Source organism: Oncorhynchus masou, chromosome 24 (genome assembly GCF_036934945.1).
Source record: "Oncorhynchus masou masou isolate Uvic2021 chromosome 24, UVic_Omas_1.1, whole genome shotgun sequence".
Classification (NCBI taxonomy): domain Eukaryota; kingdom Metazoa; phylum Chordata; class Actinopteri; order Salmoniformes; family Salmonidae; genus Oncorhynchus; species Oncorhynchus masou.
Genome location: NC_088235.1, coordinates 75,473,169 through 75,496,306, shown reverse-complemented (window position 1 = coordinate 75,496,306; position 23,138 = coordinate 75,473,169). Strand labels below are relative to the sequence as shown.

The 23,138-nt window shown below is 43.6% G+C and overlaps 1 protein-coding gene across 7 annotated transcripts in view; it reads right to left on the bottom strand.

Moving 5' to 3' along the window:
* Positions 1-23,138, bottom strand: part of LOC135512648 (3',5'-cyclic-AMP phosphodiesterase 4D-like) — a 185,056-nt gene that overhangs the window by 26,872 nt on the left and 135,046 nt on the right. For 4 of the 7 annotated variants that reach the window (XM_064934884.1, XM_064934883.1, XM_064934886.1 and 1 more), the window contains 5 exons: positions 13,535-13,726; positions 12,371-12,407; positions 11,056-11,185; positions 9,261-9,373; positions 1,481-1,574 (listed from right to left, as the gene is read on the bottom strand). In XM_064934884.1, coding sequence (XP_064790956.1) covers positions 1,481-1,574; positions 9,261-9,373; positions 11,056-11,185; positions 12,371-12,407; positions 13,535-13,726 — 566 coding nt within the window. Of the gene's footprint in view, positions 1-1,480; positions 1,575-9,260; positions 9,374-11,055; positions 11,186-12,370; positions 12,408-13,050; positions 13,093-13,534; positions 13,727-18,959; positions 19,349-23,138 lie in introns of those variants that run through there. The other 3 variants (XM_064934889.1, XM_064934887.1, XM_064934888.1) reach the window with 3 other exon arrangements.

The following is a 23,138-nucleotide window of genomic DNA, read 5'->3' as shown; positions in this document are numbered from 1 at the left end:
ATATACTGTACAGTACATTAGGAGTGTTCAGAACCCTTCCCCTTTTCCACATTTTGTTACTTTACAGCTTTATTCTAAAATGGATCCAACAATTTTTTTAAACTCAATCTACACACAATACCCCATAATGGGGCGAAGGTTCACCATCCAACATGACCCTAATCACACCGCCAAGACAACGCAGTAGTGCCTTCGGGACAAGTCTATAAATGTCCTTGAGTGGCCCAGCAAGTGCCCGGACTTGAACCCGATCTAACGTCTCTGGAGAGACCTGAAAATATCTGTGCAGCGATGCTCCCCATCCAACATGACAGAGCTTGAGAGGATCTACATAGAAGAATGGGACCATCTCCCAAAATACAGCTGTGATAAGCTTGTAGCATCATACCAAAGAAGACTCAAGGCTGTGAAAGGTGCTTCGCCTTGAAAGGTGCGAAAGGTGCTTCAACAAATTACTGAGTAAAGGGTCTGAATACTTATGGGTGCCTGCTATCTCTATCTAGAGTGGCGCATCAGTGCTAGGCACTGCATCTCAGTGCAAGTGGCGTCACTACAGTCCCTGGTTCGAATCCAGGCTGTATCACATACGGCCGTGATTGGGAGTCCCATAGGGCGTCACACAATTGGCCCAGCGTCGTCCGGGTTTGGCCGGGGTAGGCCGTCATTGTAAATAAGAGTTTGTTCTTAAGTGTCTTGCCTAGTTAAATAAAAATAAAATCTATAAGAGGGCGCTGAGTATGAGAGTGGATGTATGAATGTTTGTCCTTTATTTTACTGATCAGTATCAGAATCCATATTTCATCAACGTACAGTTATATGCATACTTGCATCATTTCCCCCTGATACATTATTCTTAAGTATTTGCATGAATGTGAGATTAAATGTCATCATGTCGTGCTATCATTTGTTCTCTCTTTGTTGCCTCTCTCTCTTCCCTCATCACAGGTGACGAACTGCACCTGTGACCAGTGGGAATGGTATATAGTGGAGTGCTATGGGGTGGGGCTTCAAGTCTCCTGGTTCAAGGCCTGGGAGAACATGAGTGAAGGTGTCTCTGTGAGGATGCCTTCTTATTGCCACTTGTATCATGTGTTTGTTATTTTCATCCTGAGGGCCATGTATTTGTAATAAATATCCCTTAACTTTGCATCAGACAAAGTCATCCTGCGATTCCTTTCATAGATATGGCCTGTCTGTGACAATTTCCTATGAATACCCTCTTCATAATGCATTCTAAGTGCATTTATAATACCTTATGAGCTGTCCATAATAATGCACAACTCATGAACATCTTTGACTACATTTATAGAGCATTATGACCAAGGCTGTATAACGCCTTATAAAGCAAATAAATATTGTATTATGTAACAGAATTTGAGCAGGATGAATGCTTTACGTCAATTCCTATTTGGAATAAATACCTTGCATGGCCATTTTAATGCCTGTTCAGGAGCCATTCAGGAGCGCTGTTGTCACTCACCTAGGAAAGTGTTGGCGATAAACTCTGAGACTTGGTTTCCTGACCGGCTGGTTTCTGACAACTGGGTGAGCTCTCTGTTCAGCATCCTTTTGAACTAGGGGATAAGATCAGACACCAGGCATCAGTGACACAAGTTCATACATGGACATACTGTACAGTGTGGAAAGTAGAAAATGCCTCAGTAGAACAAGTGTACCCGCATTAGAGTTCTTCACACACTTTAATGTGGATGACTGACTTATCTCTTTTTGCATAAACAATTTGTGAAATGATAAATTAATAAAACAAAATGAGAGTTCAAAATGGCCTCCAAAATATTTTTACATGATGTTTGGTGTGACTTTTTTACACCACACATTTAAGTGTCAAGAGTAACTAACAAGTAAATCAATTGACAGTAGTGATTTCCTTTATCACCTCAAAATAAATGTGTGATATCAATAGACTAATAGTAGTCAAGTAATACACAATTATTTCAATAAGACCATCATAAAATGAATCATTAACTTCTATCATGACACAACCTCATACAAACCCCAAGTCTATTTCAGTGCATCACACATTTAGAGTTGTCGTTGTTGTTTATTTCATACTAAACACATGCACAACAAATATTGCACCATGTTTAGCTGAATTAGCTCTGTTGGTATTTTCCATCTGCAGGGACACATTTGTTCCATGAATGGGGAAAAATGGAAAAACCAGGGAAGTATAGCCATATCACTAGCAGACAGTGCAGCACACAGTCCAGACAGAAAGAAGGGGAACATTATTTTTCAAACAGAGCGGTGTGGTTGCCATGGTGAATCATGGTACACAAAGGCAGCAGTGCTCAGTGAGTGGTTCATTGAGAGTGAGCGCAGGGCATTTGGGAAGGGAGTGTAGGGCACAACGTCTTCAGCTGGGCTCAGCCCATTATGTAATCACGTAGCTACGAGATGGCGCAGCACACAACGCCAGCCATACAAACCACCATATGGTCTTCTTAGGGCTGCAATCCCGTTAACGGGATTGATATGACAACAGCCAGTGAAAGTGCAGAGCGCCAAATTCAAACAACAGGAATCTCAAAATTAAAATTCCTCATACATACATGTATCTTATACCATTTAAAGGTAATCTTGTTGTTAATTCCACCAAAGTGTTCGATTTCAAATAGGCTTTACAGCAAAAGCACCACAAACGATTATGTTAGGTCAGATCCAAGCCACAGAAAAACACAGCCCTTTTTCCAGCCAAAGAGAGGAGTCACAAAAAGCAAAAATAGAGATAAAATGAATCACTAACCTTTGATGATCTTCATCAGATGACACTCATAGGACTTCATGTTTCACGATACATGTATGTTTTGTTCGATAAAGTGCATATTTATATAAAAAATCTCAGTATACATTGGCGCATTATGCTCACTAGTTCCAAAAACATCCGGTGATATTGCAGAGAGCCACATCATTTTACAGAAATAGTCAATATAAATGTCGATGAAAATACAATTGTTAGACATGGAAATATAGATACACTTCTCCTTAATGCAACCAAGGTATCAGATTTCAAAAAAGCTTTATGGAAAAAGCAAACCATGCAATAATCTGAGTACAGCTTTCAGACAACAAAGCAGCCAAAAAGATATCCGCCATATCGGGTAGTCAACACTAGTCATAAATAGCATTATAAATATTCACTTACCTTTGATGATCTTCATTCTAATGCACTCCCAGGAATTCCAGTTCCACATTAAACGTTTGATTTGTTCAATAACGTCCATCATTTTTGTCCAAAGAGCTACTTTTGTTAGCACGTTTGGTAAACAAATCCAAAGTCATGAAGCGCGTTCCCTAGTTGCAGATGAAATGTCAAAAAGTTCCGTTACTGTCCGTAGAAACATATCAAACGATGTATGGAATCAATCTTTAGGATGTTTTTAACATAAAATTTAAATAATATTCCAACCGGAAAATTTCTTTGTCTTCAGAAAAGCAAAGGAACGCAGCTACCTCTCATGTGAAATGCGCCTGACCAGCGAGTGACTGCTGGCAGACCTCTGACTCAATCCTCTCTCATTCGGTCCTACTTCACAGTAAAATCCTCAAACACGTTTCTAAAGACGGTTGATATCTAGTGGAAGCCTTAGGAAGTGCAACATAACCAATATCCCACTGCGTATTCAATAGGGGCTGGGTTGAAAATCCACCAACCTCAGATTTCCCACTTCCTGTTTGGATTTCTTCTCAGGTTTTTGCCTGCCATATGAGTTATGTTATACTCACAGACATCATTCAAACAGATTTAGAAACAGAGTGTTTTCTATCCCATACTAATAATAATATGCATATATCGCAACTGGGACTGAGGAGTAGGCAGTTTACTCTGGGCACCTTTCATCCAAGCTACTCAATACTGCCCCTGCAGCCATAAGAAGTTAAAGGAGACGGTGCATGTACACACACACACACACACACACACTGAGACATACAGGACGAAAAGTGTAGTGTACTCAAAGGGAAACAGGCATGTGTGTACACACAGAGGTGTTTGTCGAGATCAGTGTGGAAGAACTTGACTGGCCTGCACAGAGCTCTGATTCCATCGAACATGTGTGGGATGAATTGGAACGCCAACTGCGAGCTAGGCCTAATCGCCTGACATCAATACCTGACCTCACTATTGCTCTTGTGGCTGAATGAAAGTCCACACAGCAATGTTCCAACATCTAGTGGAAAGCCTTCCCAGAAGACTGGAGGCTGTTATAGCAGCAAGATACAACAGATACATCCAAAAACATACTGTTCTACAGTGCACCAAAGCACACTTATCGTTATGCAGACCCATTAAGAAGTTTGCAATGCAATAACAGAAAATGAAATTCTGACACCCTTACACCTTGAGCCCACACACATTCCGTGCACTCACCTGTATGAGTGTCTAAGACACAGAGAACAAAGTGACTTCGGCCAACCCAGTGGACACATGTTAAATCAAAAACAAAGACGAGTGAGCAGTAAAAACCAACTCGGATGAATAAAATCCAGTAGCAGATTCAATGGGTCTACAGTTCTGTCACAGCCTGACAGTCCGTAGGTCCGAGATTGAAAGAGGGGAAAAGATCTAACAGTCGTCAGCCAAAGACGAGGTGTGCCCGTAGCCCTGAGCTGAGTAAGGAGGACAGAGGGCACAGAGGGGACATGGGGGACGGGCGATGCATAGCAAGGGGACAGACAGTCCAGCTAGGTGCAGGACACCAGAGCGCATGGCTGACTGCTGCTCCTTCATCCACCATCCCACTCTCAATGTAAATACAGAGACCGAGGGGAAGGAGTGAGAGATGGAGGGAGGGAGGGAGGGAGGGAGGGAGTATGAGCGAGGAAAGTCTCTCCCTCCCTGTGTGTATCTCCCCTTGAACTGCCTACATGTGGGATGCCCCTAGCCAATCAGCTACACAGGCTGGATGCAAGGGATATGATTGGTTGTGGGTGTAAATGGGAGGGGAGTGTGAGAGGTAGAGGCTGAGAGAGAGAGGGGGATACATAATGCATCCAGGAGGAGTGGAGTGGAAAGAAGGGATGGGAATCCATGCGACTGGTTAACTCCTTCAATGGGAAGGATGGGCTCCATTCATGTGTTGGTGTGTGTTTGTGTCTGAATGGGAGGGCGTGTGCATCAGCCCAATGCTCTTTGTATGCCCAAATATTAAGCAGAGGGAGAATGCAACAGCAGTTCAACTGCCTACATCAGTAAAAATGTAAATACTGCAACGCAACAAGAACCAACCTGCTTGGTGGAGGGTCCAAATAATTGTCATATCTGTGAAGTGGTCATATCTGTGAATCTGTGGTTGCCATGGCGCTGTGAGGTCGCATACGCAGAAAGCTCTGTAAATACTGAACATATTTTAATAGTTGTAGGTGTTTCTGGACAGAATTTTAGATAAAATATTTATTTTGTTAGGTAATTCAGTTTTGATTGTATATACACTGAACCAGAATATAAATGCAACATCTAAGTGTTGGTCCCATGTTTCATGAGCTGAAATAAAATATCCCAGAAATGTTCCGTATGCACAAGAAGCTTATTTCTCAAAAATGTTGTGCACAAATTTGTTTACATCCCTGCTAGTGAGCATACCTCCTTTCCAAGATAATCCATTCACCTGACAGGTGTGGCATATCAAGAAGCTGATTAAACTGCATGATCATTAGAAAGGTGCACCTTGTGCTGGGGACTATAAAAAGGCCACTCTAAATTGTGCAATTTTGGCACACAATGCCACAGTCTCAAGTTTTGAAGGAGTGTGCAATTGGCATGCTGACAGGCAGAGAATGTATGTTAATTTCTCTACTATAAGCTGCCTCCAACGTCATTTTAGAGAATTTGGCACTACATCCATCCAGCCTCACAACTGCAGACCATGTGTATGTCGTTGTGTGGGCGAGCGGATGTCAACAGAGTGCCCCAAGGTGGCGGTGGGGTTATGGTATGGGCAGGCATAAGCTACGGGTAACGAACACAATTGCATTTTATCGATGGCAATTTTAATGCACAGAGATACCGTGACAAAATCCTGAGCCCATTGTCGTGCCATTCATCCACTGCCATCACCTCATGTTTCAGCAGAATAATGCACGGCCGGCCCCATGTCACAAGGATCTGTACACAATTCCTAGGAGCTGAACATTTCCCAGTTCTTCCATGGCCTGCATATTCACCAGACATGTCACCCATTATGCATGTTAGGGATGCTCTGGATGGACCTGAACGATGGCGTGTTCCAGTTCCTGCCAATATTCAGCAACTTCGCACAGCCATTGAAGAGGAGTCAAAAAACATTCCACAGGCCACAATCAACAGCCTGATCAACTATGCGAAGGAGATGTGTTGCACTGCATGAGGCATATGGTGGTCACACCAGATATGACTGGATTTCTGATAAACTCCCCTACCTTTAAAAAAAAAGTATCTGTGACCAACAGATGCATATCTGTATTCCCAGTCATGTGAAATCCATAGATTAGGGCCTAATGAAAGTATTTCAATTGACTGATTTCCTTATATGAACTGTAAGTAAGTAAAATCTTTGAAATTGTTGCATGTTGTATTTATATATTGATCCACAGCAGTGCAAGACAGTCAAGTCAGTTATTTTACCAACGGAACTGAGAAACTAGCTATTTAGCTATCTAGCCATTTAACTGTTTTCATTTGAAACAACGAGACGACAGAGGCTTGGAGACTGTTGAATATGGCAGAGGTTCCCTAAAGTTTTTCCACAATGGTTTATTTCAAGGTGGACTGTAGTGTTGACTGTAGTGTTGACTGTAGTGTTGACTGTAGTGAGCTTCAAGCGCCTTAGGCTTAGTGGCTGCATGGCTTCACACAGGTGGGTGCTACATGTTTTTCGGAGGAGTTTACCAAGGAGTCTACGACTGGGGATGGAAAGGTTTCCTGGCTTCGGACTAGTTTCCCCCCTGGATCTGACCATCGTTTCCCCCCAGCTCAACCCTTCATCTGGGCCTCCACAGGAAGGTGCGTATGGAGAGTGGATCAGACATATGTTGTAACCCATTGGACTTCCACCTCCCTCTGTGGATGACTGTGGAAGATCTTCCACCCAGAACAGAAAATCTCTATACAAATTAAATCTATTATTATTATGTATTTTAGACATTTCCTTGACCTTGGCATTCCAGCTGTTACAGTGCATTCAGAATGTATTCAGACCCCTTGACCTTTTCAAAATGTTATTACGTTACAGCCTTATTCTAATATGTATTAAATCTATACACAATACCCCATAATGACAAAGCAAAAACAGGTTTTTAGAAATGTTAGCAAATGTATCAAAAATAAAAAACTTAAATATCACATTTACATAAAAGTATTCAGACCCTTTACTCAGTACTTTGTTGAAACACCTTTGGCAGTGATTACAGCCTCGAGTCTTAGGTATGACGATACCTAAGCTTGGCACATCTGTATTTGGGGAGTTTCTACAATTCTTCTCTGCAGATCCTCTCAAGCTCTGTCAGGTTGGATGGGGAGCGTCACTGCACAGCTATTTTCAGCTCTATACTGAGATTTTAGATCGGGTTCAAGTTCGGGCTCTGGCTGGGCCACTCAAGGACATTCAGAGACTTGTCCCAAAGCCACTCCTGTGTTGTCTTGGCTGTGTGCTTAGGGTCGTTGTCCAGATAGAAGGTGAACCTTCGCCCCAGTCAGAGCTTTGGAGCAGGTTTTCATCAAGGATATCTCAGTATTTTGCTCCGTTCATCTTTTCCTCAATCCTGACTAGTCTCCCAGTCCCTGCCATGGAAAAACATCCCCACAGCAAGATGCTGCCACCACCATGATTCACTGTAGGGATGGTGCCCGGTTTCTTCCAGACATGACGCTTGGCATTCAGGCCAAAGAGTTCAATCTTGGTTTCATCAGACCAGATAATCTTGGTTTTCATGGTCTGAGTCCTTTAGGTGCCTTTTGGCTCCAAGAGGGCTGTGATGTGCCTTTTACTGAGGAATGGCTTCCGTTTCGCCACTCTACCATAAAGGCCTGATTGGTGTAGTGCTGCAGAGATGGTTGTCCTTCTGGAGGGTCTCCCATCTCCACAGAAGAAATCTGGAGCTCTGTCAGAGTGACCATCGGGTTCTTGGTCACCTCCCTGAGCTCAGTTTGGCTATGGGGCCAGCTCTAGGAAGAGTCTTGGTGTTTCCAAACTTCTTCCATTTAAAAATGGAGGCCACTGTGTTCTTGAGGACCTTCAATGCTGCAGAAATGTTTTGGTACCATTCCCAAGATCTCTGCCTCGACACAATCCTGTCTCGGAGCTGCACGGACAATTCCTTCGACCTCATGGCTTGGTTTTTGCTCTGACATGCACTGTCAACTGTGGGACCTCAAGTTGTAGAACACCTCAAGGATGATCAATGGAAACAGGATGCACCTGAGCTCAATTTCGATTCTCATAGCAAAGGGTTTGAATACCTTTATTTTTAATATATTTGCAAAAATGCTAAATACCTGTTTTCGCTTTGTCATTATGGTGTATTGTGTGTAGATTGATGAGGAAAAATAATAGTTTCATCCAACTAATGTAACAAAATGTGGAAAAAGTCAAGGCGTCTGAATACTTTACGAATGCACTGTATACTGTGCCATTTTCAAAAGCTATTGAGATGGCATAGCGAACAAAAGCATCATATCACTTCAATCAACCACTGTCCTGATGCATTAAGGAAAGCAGCATATGCTACACCAGGAACTCAATTCTCCAATATAATATACTGTACAGGTAAAGAATAACATCACTTTGTAAGTCTTAAACATAAGACATGTGATCGACATGAACACAGGGCAATGTGATACTTATGAGAGAGATGAAAGGTGCTGTGGCAATGGTATTCAAAGTTGGGTTCGCGACCTTTAGTGGGTTCACGGGGGAAGTGCAGTGGGGTCACGTTATTGTATGGGATAATATACAAATGTTTTTGAGAAAGATAATTTGAGAAAAAAATAAAATAATTATTGAGTAAAAATGTATTTATTGGTGTATTTCCATTTTGACAAGAGATTCAAATGCAATGAATTGAAGGTTATTTGTTGATGTAAAAATCAAAATTGACCAATTTTACGGTTGTGTCATCAGATTTGGGGTGGGGTGGGTTCGCGAGAAATTCTTGGGGGAAAAAATGGGGTACCTGCTGAAAAAGTTTGAATACCACTGCTTTAAAGCAATCATTCCCAGGTTGTTACTGTAGATGAGGCTCAGTTGAAATGCAACACAGCTCACCTTGTTGGAAGCCATCTCGCTGACTGAGTGACAGGTCTGCAGGGTCTCCAGCTGGTCCAGACACCAGTCCAGCTCCTCTAGTGTCTCTATGGCCAGCTTCTGGTAGGGCTCCTCTGAGGGAGTCAAAGGTCATTATGCTGTTAAAGCCCTGAGAGAGACCACCAGAGACCATCCCATCCAGGCCCTAGTCTAGACTGAGCCCCAGATCCTTTGGTTCATGTCCAAACCCTCAAAAAAGGGAGGTGAGGGGTGCAAAGACATCTATATCGTCCGCTAATACAGGACTAGTGAAGGTCCAGTGAGGTACTTTTGTTAATTCTTTTGGAAACTAAATGTATTGTAGTTCAGTGTTTACCAGCATTTGTAATTAGAGTCTGATAATTATCTGTAGAAAACAGTTAATCTGCTTCATATAGCTTATGTTTTCCAGTTTCTTGAAATACAGTACCTTGCAAATCCAACTTATTTCTTTGTGGAAACTGAAATGATATATTCGTTCCTTTTCTATTTTAATAGACACTTTTATCCAGAGCAATTTACAGTAGTGAGTGCATTCATTTTCATACTTTTTCTTATTGGTCCCCCCATGGGAATCGAACCCCAAACCCTACTGTTCCAAGCGCCATGCTCTACCAATTGAGCCACATCATCACAAACCACTTGATGCCTCAATGTACTCAATTACTGTATTGTACATTGTTTTTCATCATGGTGAGGGAAAGTCGACAGGTACAAACCTAGATGTCCAGCATATGTACAATACAGTAATGTACATATACATTAAGTAGTTTGTAAGGATGGTAAATTAATACTGAACAAAAAGGGATTGTTTTCCATGTTATTTGATCAAGAAATGTAATTTGATGTGGATGTTTTGGGTCATTTCCCATAACTTTGCACCTTTTGATGTAAATTTTTGAGGACAGTTTTGTTCTATCTGGAATCCATTAGAATGATGATCACAGAGAAAGGGACAGGGCAACAACTCTGTTGACTGTTGACCCCTGCAAGATAACTTTCTTAATTATCTTAAAAACATTTTTTTTTGCCAAAACTGAAATACTAAAAACATTTTTTGCCCGCTACAGACGTCTATATCGGTCCGCTAATACAGGAGTAGTAAATGCCCAGTGTACTACTGATGTGAAAAACATATTTACTTCAATTTTTTATTTTTATTTTATTAATCAGATTTTTCAGGGGGTGCTGCAGCACCCTTAGCACCCCTACTTCCCACGGCTATGATCACTTTCTCTTTATTTTACCCCAGTCCCACAGACTGTGGCCCTGACCCCTGTGTTCAGTTATCTGGCATCAGACTGTAAGGCTCCATCTCAAACCAGAGACTATACAATTCATTGTCTAGACATCTATTGCATATTTTCTCTGGTTTGTTATCAGTGAAAACTAATTCTCAAACCATGGCAGCTTCAAATACTACAAATGTCCTCCTGAGTACCTGTATTCGAGCTATGACATTTTGGATTGCCATAGAAAATAGGACCAGTGCCCCCCCCAAAAGGATGGATATAGAGACAGATATTTTTCTGTATGTCTCTTTACATCTTTTCATTCTCACTGCACTGCCCTTACCAACGTAAAGCTGACAGATACGCAATACTTGCAATTATGGCAGTAACATCAAACCAATCTTACGGTTTGATCGTAGGGCAAGCTGTATTTTCAGTTCTAGTGAACTTACTATTTTCACAGAGTGCAGCAGACACTAGGGAACAACAAAACCAATTGTTGTGAAGTAATGTAAGAGGTATAATCAGATGCGTAACCTACTGACCTGGTATGCTTGGATTGGTATGAGTAGGCATTGAGGGAGTGTTGCTGCCTGACGGCCGCCTGTTGGGCCGATCCTGCAGATGAGTTATGACGGCAAAGTTGCTTCTGACTGTTCGGAGACTGGCGAGCACCTAAAGAGAGGGGGTGGAAGGGAGACTGATTTAGTGGTATGATGCATTATGTCCATGATATTCTACGCACAATATCCGGATTTCCTAAAACATAAGATTTCGTTTGCGTTTTTTCGATTTTTAAATTGGAGCTATGTCTGTCCCAAGACAATCAAACGAAAAACAGAATGTTACGGTTTTGGAATTTTGATGCCAACATAGAGGGTAGTTGATCAAACTCTGCTTATGGCTCTGTCGCCTGGTGCCAGATCTGTTTGGGCTGTATAGCCTACACCTATCGTGACAATGACCAGTTGGCTATACTGCACAAAAAGTACTGGGACCAGGCTAATGGCTCTGTCTTTGGCATGTGCAGGTCGTACATAATTGTACATTTTAGTAATTTAGCAGACGCTCTTATCCGAAGCGACTTACCAGAGAAATTAGGGTTAAGTGCCTTGCTCAAGGGCACATCGACAGCTTTTTCACCTAGTCAGCTTGGGGATTCAAACCATCGACCTTTCCGTTACTGGCCCAACACTCTTTACCGCTAGGCTACCTGCCGCCACTCAGGTATTATACACCTATCACACACGTGAGCTCTAGTGAGACACTGGAATGCACAGGGGTACAAAACATCCCTAAACACCTGTTTCAGGGACTTTGTGTGCCTTCATGTTGCAACTCAAGACGGCTCCGAGTTCAAAATGTCACCCCGGTGAAAAATCAAGGGGGCAGTCGGCACATAAAAGATCTCTCCTTTCCAAACCCTTGAAGATTTGACATCTGTCCGGCTCTGCTTACGACACGTCAATATTGGACTCCTCACTTGTTCTGTAACCCTAGTTGAGTTGTGACACACAATGACACGCACTACGTGCAGACCGGTTATTGCAGCAAAAGCCGGTGGTCTGGGTTGGAAGAGTATCGCTGGCACACAGATGGCGTCACAGCTACGTTAAAGTAGGCCCGTGTGTTCAGACCTTTGAAATGTTTGAATCCTTCCCGACTGTAATGTGCTTTGTGGATTCAAATATGTGTGTGTGTTTGTGTGTAATGAATGGCGCCCCACCACTTAAAACACCATCAAGACAGCACTGTGCATCATATGATTTTCCACGCAAGAAGTACATAAAGGCTGGCTCACTGTACTGCACACAATATTACCATGCACTTAAAGAGAAAACGCATGAACATAGCACTGACCTGTGCAAATGGTGTCACAATCATGTCTTCTCCATGTCTAAACGGACAGAAGAAAACAAAAACACTGGGTTAGATACGACATCTTCAACAAATAGGTGAAGAACAGAATACCACCATCTTACAAGGGCAATATTGATATAATATACTGTATACTGGGGCTCTATGGTACGCCCTGAGTGTTAAGCAATGGGCGTCCTAGATGCAGCCTGAACACCCATATATCCTGTATCAGTTAACACATTGGACACATGGAGAGGAAACAAGTGACATGCACACAACTGACTGTGAGAACTGTGGGAAAAACAAACAAAATCCTTTGAAATTGTGCTTTATATATTATCATGCACATAATGTGTGGTCTTGTGGTTGAGCCGTTCTGTTAAGACTATAGCCTCAGGCTATCCATGCAGCACCCAAACAGCAGCAGGCTCAACTCAGATGCAAGGCCTGTGGGTTTTTTCTTTTGGGATGGTTCGGGAGGAAAAGGGGGTGAGGGATGCATGCATGTGTGTGTGTCTGGGCTGGGGGGGTTAAAGGTTATGTGTTGGGGCAGGAGGTGGGTGGGGGTGTGTGGAGGGGTTAAGGGGTTTGTGAGGGCAGGAAGTGTCTGAAACCTAAAAACGCAGTGGGTCCTTAAAGGGGAAGTTAAATAGAAAAAATGTGTCACACGCATCTCTCACCGCGGCAGCCAACCGACTTCCCAGTGCTTCAAGCCCTCTTCCCTTTAAATACATAGAGCGAGAGTCCAGTGACTAAGCTAGACTTGACATGGGTAAACAGACTGTGATATGGCCTCCGATCTCCAGAAACAAACATCAACAATATGAGACAGGAAGGTTACGTTTTTAGGGACCTCTGTGGGAATCATAGTGGAAGGGTTAGCTCTGACAGTATAAATATAAGAGAGTTGTGGGGGGGGCAACAACGGCAAAAAGAGAGACAAAAAGGTCAGAAAAAACTAGCGAGCGAGAAAGAGAGAGAGAGAGAGAGAGAGAGAGAGAGAGAGAGAGAGAGAGAGAGAGAGAGAGAGAGAGAGAGAGAGAGAGAGAGAGAGAGAGAGAGAGAGAGAGAGAGAGAGAGAGAGAGAGAGAGAGAGAGAGAAAAGTCCCTGGAGAAGGGGTAAGGTCAGGAGGTCATGCATCACTTTGGTCCAATGGTACTTACAGCTCACTGGCCATGGAGGAGTTGCGGGACATGGCTTTTGGTGAGAGGTCGAAGTCTGAGTCGGAGCGGTAGAGGAAGGACTCGCGGCGCTGGCTGTGGGGGTAGTTGGCCTGCAGGACCAGGCCGGAGCTGGGGCTGGCCTGGGGGTCCAGAGGGCTGCGTCCCACCGGCAGCCCATTCTCCACATCAAAACTTAGGGTGAGAGATGAGAAAGAGAAGGGAAGATTCATGTGAATAGGTGTCTGGAGCAGAGGAGCAGGAAGACAAGATGTCATTGTCCCTTCCTTTATTCTGTCCAGTGTGATGAGAGGTATGGAAGTCTGACAAAATGTGTGAATCTTCAATCTGAAATCATCATTGTAGTTATCGTCGTCAAAAAACACCACTGACCAATCTCTGCCTGCCTCATAGCTAATACACAGTATATTGAGAATAGAAAAGAGCTGACCTAGTGATAGCAGGCCTAGAGCAGCAGCCATTCCCTACAACCCCCCCCACAACATTTATTTGAACATAATCACGCTAGTGTCAGCACTGACTTCACCACGTACGTCAGCAGTGCCAAAGTCTTCCGCCTCTGTCAGGGCCCTGGGTAGCACTAAAACTAATGGCGCCGCTGGCACCTCTCCACCCAGACCCTGACCCCAAAATGCCAGGTGGATCAGTCCATAGTCATCCAATCTCATAATAGGGCTGACTGTTTGATGGGACAGTGGAACTCCTCTCTCTCTCCTTTTCATATTTTGAGAATGCAATTAGACGTTCAGTTAGAAGATCGGAGGGGGAGAAAGGCAAGTGGGAGATACAGCGGGAATGCTGGATGTGGGGATTGAACCAAAGTCTCTGGAAGGAAGTCATCTAAGCTACAGCAAGAGACGGAATTATTACCAATCAACCACAGGCTCTGCATGAGCAAAGTTTATCCAATACAACAGGGACTTTACAGATACCGCAGTCGGCAGGTGAATGCTTACAAAGTTCTAATACTACAAGATCCTCCTCCTTTAGGCTCTATGGTAGGAATACGTGACCGTGCGTCTGACCTGTGTGACTCTCCTTTGTCCAATCCAACTCCAGAAGCGGAGTTTGATCCAGGGGGCGGTGCCACGGTATACAGGCGGCAGCTGCAAGGTCAGGCTGAGGTGGAGTTGGAGAGAGTGGTTCTAAGAATAGCCCTCTGTCATTGATGGAGGTACATGCGAGAGGGCTATACATAGCCTGAAACATACGGCATGCCCCCCCCCCGGCTGGAGTCTCATATAATTACATTAGGCTGAAACCCTCACCCAATACGGTGCATACCCTTTCAATCGACTTCAAGTTCAACACATAGTGAATAGAAAGTGCTGCAGATTTTTTTGTTGTCATGCTTTCCACAAACAAGTTATTATTTGCCAGCACTGTGTGGTGTGCGAATTTCTTTTGAGTAAAACTATTTCTGAATGTCTCCGAGGCACCTGCAACAACCACCTGTGGATGTACGAGTGCATTTCACTCCTCTCACAACAGCAGTCAAACCTGCATGCCTCTGTATGGGGTGTGTTGTGTTGGGACGTATGCACCCTACATACAACAAGGCTCAGTATTTTGCCTAAATTAACATTTAAATACAAACCTGCACCATACTTGGGCAGTGACTGACATCATTAATCAGAAACAATGAGAAAGGAGAGCAACAGAGAGAGAGAGAGTGAAAGATAGGTTTGCATTTCGACGGCTCAATGCAGCGTTTTAACAAGCTCCACCTGATTGGTGAGGAGGTGCCACGGGGGAGGAGCTGCAGTATAAAAGCATCAGTGCCAGGGCTTGCCTTATTACCCCACCTCTCCTCCTCGCCTTCCCTCCCTTTTTCTCACCCTTCCCTTCATCTCATTTTCAAAGATGCGTCCGTCCCCTCAGAGCGATTTGGGCCATCTCTTGAGGATGGGATGTCATCAATCACGGGGCCAATGGCATCAGCAGCTATGAATAGCTCTATCCAAAATAACTGAATTAACCCCCAAAAACACTCACACGTGAAACAAAACTCGCCCATTAGAACTGAAATCCACGTCATTCACATGAAATGTTAATGTTTGAGTAAACTATGGACTGTGGCGATCTCCTTCCCAGCTGCAGGCGGCCTCTCTTCTCAACAACGTTCCCACTCACTTCTATTTCCAGAAGCAATACAGTGCGGTAGATGAAGGCGCATATTTTCCCAAGAAAACCACCTGGGCAAAGTTCAAGAAATGCCACTAGGAAAAACCTGGGATTATCAGACTGAGTGGGAGGACAAGTGTCCATAAACAGTGGTATTCATACTGTTAGTTCCCTCTACTGGGCTCCCGAGTGGCGCAGCGGTCTAAGGCACTGCATCTCAGCGCTAGAGGCATCACTGCAGACCCTGGTTCGATCCCGGGCTGTATCACAACCGGCTGTGATCGGGAGTGACATAAGGCGGTGCACAATTGGGAGGGTTTGCCTGGGGTAGGCCATCATTGTAAAAAAAATAAAAAATAAATAAAAAGGTTCTTAACTGACTTGCCTAGTTAAATAAAACATACTGGAAACAGAATGGGCTTCTGAGTGTCAGGTAGCACCATCTACTGGAGACAGAAATATAACTCATCACTCTGCCAGTCAGTGCATGTTCCCCAGCACACCAGTGTCTCTATAGAGAGCACAGAACAATTCGACCACTGTTTAAAGTACATGCATCTTAAATGTCAGCCAGAGAACAGGTAAAATGAGTTTGTGGATTGGGTGGTAGCCTAGAGGTTAAGAGGTTGGGCAAGTAACTGAAGTTACTCCAAGTTAAATCCACGAGCTAACTAGGTGACATCTGCCGATATGCCCTTGAGCAAGGTACTTAACCCTAATTGCTCTGGATAAGTGTGTTTGCTACTGTAAATTTGTATAACATGTAAATGACCAAAAAAAGTCTGATGTTACACAGATACTACACTCAACATAGAGGATATGTATCATGTATCACACAAGCATTAAACCAATGTGCAATTCCACTGAATAAACCTTTGAATCAATCATCTTTTATTATGGTGATGTTCTATGAGGTGCTCTTTGTCTGGTAGGTCATAACTGTCGATAGTGACCTTGGTGTTGTCATTGTTCTCAGGCTCTGACGTCAGTCAGTGTCTCCTCTCCCTTCTCTTTGAGTCTGGACTAGTGTCAGAACTCGTGGGAGACAGGCCTCCCTGTATCCCACTGTGGCACGCACCCTTCTGGGGTTTCTCCCGAGGAGACCACTGGCACATATACACATGCACACACACAAACATTTGGTGCAGACTAATCACTAAATGACTATCTTATTCTGAAGCGGAACGGTGATATCGAAACGTCATCTGATCTCCACAAACACAAAGATAATCCTCCATGTTTCCTTTCCTCTTCAAATGTGGGAAAAAGAGCAAATCCATTAGTTCCTGGATAAAAGGATAAGCCCCCCTCAGGATTCAAATTAAATCAAACTTTATTTGTCACATGCGCTGAATACAACAAGTGTTGACCTTACCTTGAAATTCTTACTTACAAGCCCTTAACCAACAGCGCAGTTCAAGAAAGAGTTAAGACAACCAAATAAACTAAAAAAATAATAATAAGTAACACAATAAAATAACAATAACGAGGCTATATACAGGGGTTACAGGTTAGTCGAGGTAATTTGTACAAGGAGGTAGGGGTTACTAGTGATTCAGAGGAAACTCAAAGAAGCCTTCAGGTCTGTGTCATTCAGACAAAGGAAGAATGGACATTAAGGTCGTTCCCCAAATACCGCTTTTAGCTAATAAAAAGTCCAATCCCCTTTCTGTTTTCTTTCCGAGTGGCGTGAGAACCAGCTCCGGGGGCCTCACCGACCTATGACAATCAAAGTGTGTGTGTTTGTCTCGGGGAAGTTCCCGCAGCCCTTTTACACGCCAGGAAAGAAGGGAGTGGAGGCAGAGAATGTTGGAAAACAGAGGAGTGGACCTTTTTTTGGTGTGTGTGTTCCTGGTGATGTGTAAGCTTTGTACTGGGGGGGGCACCTGGTTTGGGAAAGGGGGATGTTAGTGTTGCACCTCTCACCCCATTGTGCGCGACCTGACACCCGTAGCAAAACAACGCAGTGCACCACCAAAAACAATAAAAAAAGAATGTATTTAGAAACTGCACATCTAAACACAGCTTACGTATGAAGACAGAGCATTAGCACAAAACTGACTTTTTATTTGAGGCCCCACGTGCCAGTCTAGAGTAAACAATTTCAACACTTCCTATTAAACCTATGTCAAACACTCAACTTTTGAACACAAACTCCATGGTTAACGTGTAAATTAGGCTATATAAACCTCTTTGCCCTGTATACTTTTGTACCGGGTCTAGCCGAAGGTCTTTTAGATAGGTTACTGACTATTCTTCTCTTATCTGGTCTAGCTTCTGGTGTTTATAAGTCATTTCTGGATACTGATAAACATGTTATACACGTTATTTATCATCTCAACAGCCGAACAAAATTGAAGCCCACAACATAATACATTCACTGTGTATCAATTCATACAAGTTGACCAAAAGGGAAAAACGTTCTGTATCCAGCAACATAAGATACAGCCATGAATGTTTTCTAAAAATAGCCATTGAAGAGAAGTTGTTGCACGAGAACAGACATGGAGTCATCAGAGACCCATCTGTGGATATTTCTTTTCTCTCTGAGCGACTCTCCAAACACCACAACTTGACTCGCTGTCAACAGGGTAAGAGAGACCCAACTTTACTGGTAACAAGTAGTTCTGAAGTTCTGAACACATTCCACCCTCCATATACATGCACAATACTTCGGGATTTTTAACTGGCTTGACCAAATGGATTAAGAATAATATGATTTTTTTTACAATAATCATAATTTTTTATAAACAGTGTAATCCAGATAAGCAGATGAACCTAATATGACAAATATGTGAGTTTATGACATTTAGCGGTTTAAAAAAGGGAATGTTTGGCCTGGTAAATGGGTGTGGCACAGCTGAACAAAAGTTGAATGTACCACTTGAGCCAATAACATAATAGAACCCATATCGTCTCACATACATCATAAATAAAGTGAAATGTTAAGAACTAAAGGAACTGAGAAACTTTTAGAAAGATCTCCAAAGCAAAGCCAAAAGATAGTCCTTCTTTGCTTTTGTTCACCGCCAACCGACTATACTGTTCCGCACTGTGGCTGAACTCTTACCGGAACAAGCCTCTGTACCAGCCAACAAGAATCAGAGGTAAATAAAACTTCAGCTATTAAAACCTCTTCAAAAATCTACAGGATGTATACATGAAGAGTGACAGTGTAGAAGTAACCGATATAACAGATACAAATAAATACACACGCATACCACCCATACCATTACAGTATCACCCACCCACCTCCCACAAACACACCCACTCACCCACTCACATGCTTTGGCTTCACTTACTCCAGGGGGAACTGGAGGATCCTATCCTATCCAGCAGTGGTCCTGTGGTAACACACAAGCAGCCATGTATCAGATGAGCACCACAACGGCTCCAGAATGCCACCGTCTGTATACCCATATACTCTGGCCGGGGCCGTGACGTCAGAGGCGCTTGTGTCAGACGACTGGGAGAGGTAGATAAGCTACTGTGGTAGGCCCTGCTCAGGCCTGTCAAGAGAGTGCTACAACCCAATGGCTACACAGCTCAAACCTCTCACATCTAGTGTGGAACCTACTTCTCGTGGCCTCACTTTCACCCCTGCCTCTCGTGGACTCACTTTCACCCCTGCCACTCGTGGACTCACTTTCACCCCTGCCACTCGTGGACTCACTTTCACCCCTGCCACTCGTGGACTCACTTTCACCCCTGCCACTCGTGGACTCACTTTCACCCCTGCCACTCGTGGACTCACTTTCACCCCTGCCTCTCGTGGACTCACTTTCACCCCTGCCTCTCGTGGACTCACTTTCACCCCTGCCTCTCGTGGACTCACTTTCACCCCTGCCTCTCGTGGACTCACTTTCACCCCTGCAACTCGTGGACTCACTTTCACCCCTGCCTCTCGTGGACTCACTTTCACCCCTGCCTCTCGTGGACTCACTTTCACCCCTGCCTCGCGTGGACTCACTTTCACCCCTGCAACTCGTGGATTCACTTTCACCCCTGCCACTCGTGGACTCACTTTCACCCCTGCCTCTCGTGGACTCACTTTCACCCCTGCCTCCGTGGACTCACTCGTGGACTCACTTTCACCCCTGGACCACTTTCATCGTGGACTCACTTTCACCCCTGCCACTCGTGGACTCACTTTCACCCCTGCCTCTCGTGGACTCACTTTCACCCCTGCCTCTCGTGGACTCACTTTCACCCCTGCCTCTCGTGGACTCACTTTCACCCCTGCCACTCGTGGACTCACTTTCACCCCTGCCTCTCGTGGACTCACTTTCACCCCTGCCTCTCGTGGACTCACTTTCACCCCTGCCTCTCGTGGACTCTTGTGCTTTTGGAGAGGAAATAACCCCACTCAAATGTTGATAGTTGAAAGAAACTTCTGTGAAAATTGAAGTCCAAGCTCTTTAAAAGACTTGCATTTACCTGAAGTGCTTTTCTCTTGGTTTTGAAGTGCTCTTCTATTACAGTAACTCACCCAAGCCACCACCCATCTGTATTACCATCTGCTTTCATTTGCTATGACACAAACATTACTCATTGGGACATTGCCAACCTGCAACTCATGACTACTTACTATGATACCATCAGCTCTGCTCAATCCCATGACCTAGGCGAGGAGTCAAGAAGGCATAAAATGAATGAAATGTCATGAAGTGAAAAAAGTGGTATTCCAGCATGAGCCCTTTCCCCTATCTCTGCAGGTGGGTATTACAGTATGGAACTTTAGCCGGTAGGACTCTGCTTGCCTGCTGGGTATCTGTTAGCAATTAGCTAGTGCACGTCCTCTCAAATCTCTCCATCAGAGGAGACCAGCCCTGGCTTGACCTCTGTGGTATGACCCTCTTCTTTCTCTCCCGTGTTTCATTACTGTCCTCTTAGAATGGGATCAACATGCTCTTTCCCAATGGAAAGGGGAAAAAAATCACACTGTTGCTACCTCACAGTCCAAACAAGGTGCATTAAAATCAAGAACAAACTGGATCGGCGAGAGATATTCAACCATTCTTGGAGGAAAATGGAAGTTCATTAAAAGCTCATCAGGCAAAAGACAAGTATTTATCTGTCAAGCTCTCTGTGTGAATGACACAAAGTTTGACAGACTGTGATGTCATCAGTGGAAGTGAAAGCGCTGGCCATGAGAGAAAATACAAATAGTTGTTTCTTGAAAGTGATTTCCCTGTCTTTGCAGTCTATGGGAGGAATGTTGATAATATGTTGTGTGGAAAAAACACTCCCTTGTAAAAGAAAATGAAAAAAATGAAAAAAATGAAGGGTGTGGCATTGGCTGCATGGAGGCATATGAGGGGGAAAAAACAGGAGCGGTAAACATTTGGTTAAAGGAGGGAGGGAGGGAGGGGTTGGGAGCCAAGGCAGGGAGGCTCTGATCTCTGCTCCCACATCAAAGGGAGAGAGTGTGTGTGTGTCCTGTCTGTAAGCGGGGACTCCTGTTTGAAGGTGGCTTGTATGTCGTGAGACTGACGTCAATCACATCTGGATGAGTCGTCATGTAAAGCCACAGATGTAAGCCAGAGAGCGGGCCAGCTGCTCATAGGCACATTTAGACACCCACTAAGATACAGCACACACACTTCGGGGGTAGTACGAGTTGACGATGTAGTCAGACGTAAACCTTGAGGTTTGTTCAATTCAATACCTTTTCCAATTGGAAAAAGGATATTTCAATGTGTTGAAATGGACCTGAACCAAGTGGTTATGGTCTTGGCCAATCTGAAAGGGTTTCAGCTACAGGGATAGGACTTTGGTGACTACATACACTATATATAGTTGAAGTCGGAAGTTTACATACACTTAGTTTGGAGTCTTTAAAACTAGTTTTTCAACCACTCCACAAATTTCTCGTTAACAAACTATAGTTTTGGCAAGTCGGTTTGTACATAACACAAGTCATTTTTCCAACAATTGTTTACAGACAGATTATTTAACTTATAATTCACTGTATCACAATTCCAGTGGGTCAGATGTTTAGATACACTAAGCTGACTGCGCTTTTAAACAGCTTGGAAAATTCCAGAAAATGATGTCATGGCATCCAAAGCTTCTGATAGGCTAATTGAGATCATTTGAGTCAATTGGAGGTGACCCTGTGGATGTATTTCAAGGCATACCTTCAAACTCAGTGCCTCTTTGCTTGACATCATGGAAAAATCTAAAGAAATCAGCCAAGACCTCAGAAAAACAATTGTAGACCTCTACAAGTCTGGTTCATCCTTGGGAGCAATTTCCAAACACCTGAAGGTACCACGCTCATCTGTACAAAAAATAGTACGTAAGTATAAACACCATGGGACCACGCAGCATTCATACCGCTCAGGAAGGAGACACGCTCTGTCTCCTAGAGATGAACGTAATTTGGTGCGAAAAGTGCAAATCAATCCCAGAACAACAGCAAAAGACCTTGTGAAGATGCTGGAGGAAACCGGTACAAAAGTATCTATAGCCACAGTAAAACGAATCCTATATCGACATAACCTGAATGGCCGCTCAGCAAGGAAGAAGCCGCTGCTCTAAAACCGCCATAAAAACGCCAGACTATGATTTGCAACTGCACATAGGGACAAAAATCCTACTTTTTGGAGAAATGTCCTCTGGTCTGATGAAACAAAAATAGAACTGTTTGGCCATAATGACCATCGTTATATTTGGAGGAAAAAGGGGGATGATTGCAAGCCGAAGAACACCATCCCAACCGTGAAGCACGGGGTGGCAGAATCATGTTGTGTGGGTGCTTTGCTGCAGGAGGGACTGGTGCACTTCACAAATAGATTGCATCATGAGCAAGGAAAAATATGTTGATATATTGAAGGAACATCTCAAGATATCAGTGAGGAAGTTAAAGCTTGGTCGCAAATGGATCTTCCAAATGGACAATGACCCCAAGCATACTTCCAAAGTTGTGGCAAAATGGCTTAAGGACAACAAAGTCAATATACTGGAGTGGCCATCACAAAACCCTGACCTCAATCCTATAGAAAATGTGTTGCCGTGTGCGAGCAAGGCCTACAAACCTGACTCAGTTACACCAGCTTTGTCAGGAGGAATGGGCCAAAATTCACCCCAATTATTGTGGGAAGCTTGTGGAAGGCTACCCGAAATGTTTGACCCAAGTTAAACAATTTTAAGGCAATGCTACCAAATACTAATTGAGTGTATGTAAACTTCTGACCCACTGAGAATGTGATGAAAGAAATAAAAGCTGAAATAAATCACTCTCTACTATAATTCTGACATTTCACATTCTTAAAATAAACTAACTGACCTAATTTTTTACTAGGATTAAATGTTAGGAATTGGGAAAAACAGAGTTTAAATGTATTTGGCTTAGGTGTATGTAAACCTCCGACTTCAACTGTATACAAGTATGTGGGCACCCCTTCAAATTAATTGATTTGGCTATTGCACACACACCCATTGCTGACAGGTGTATAAA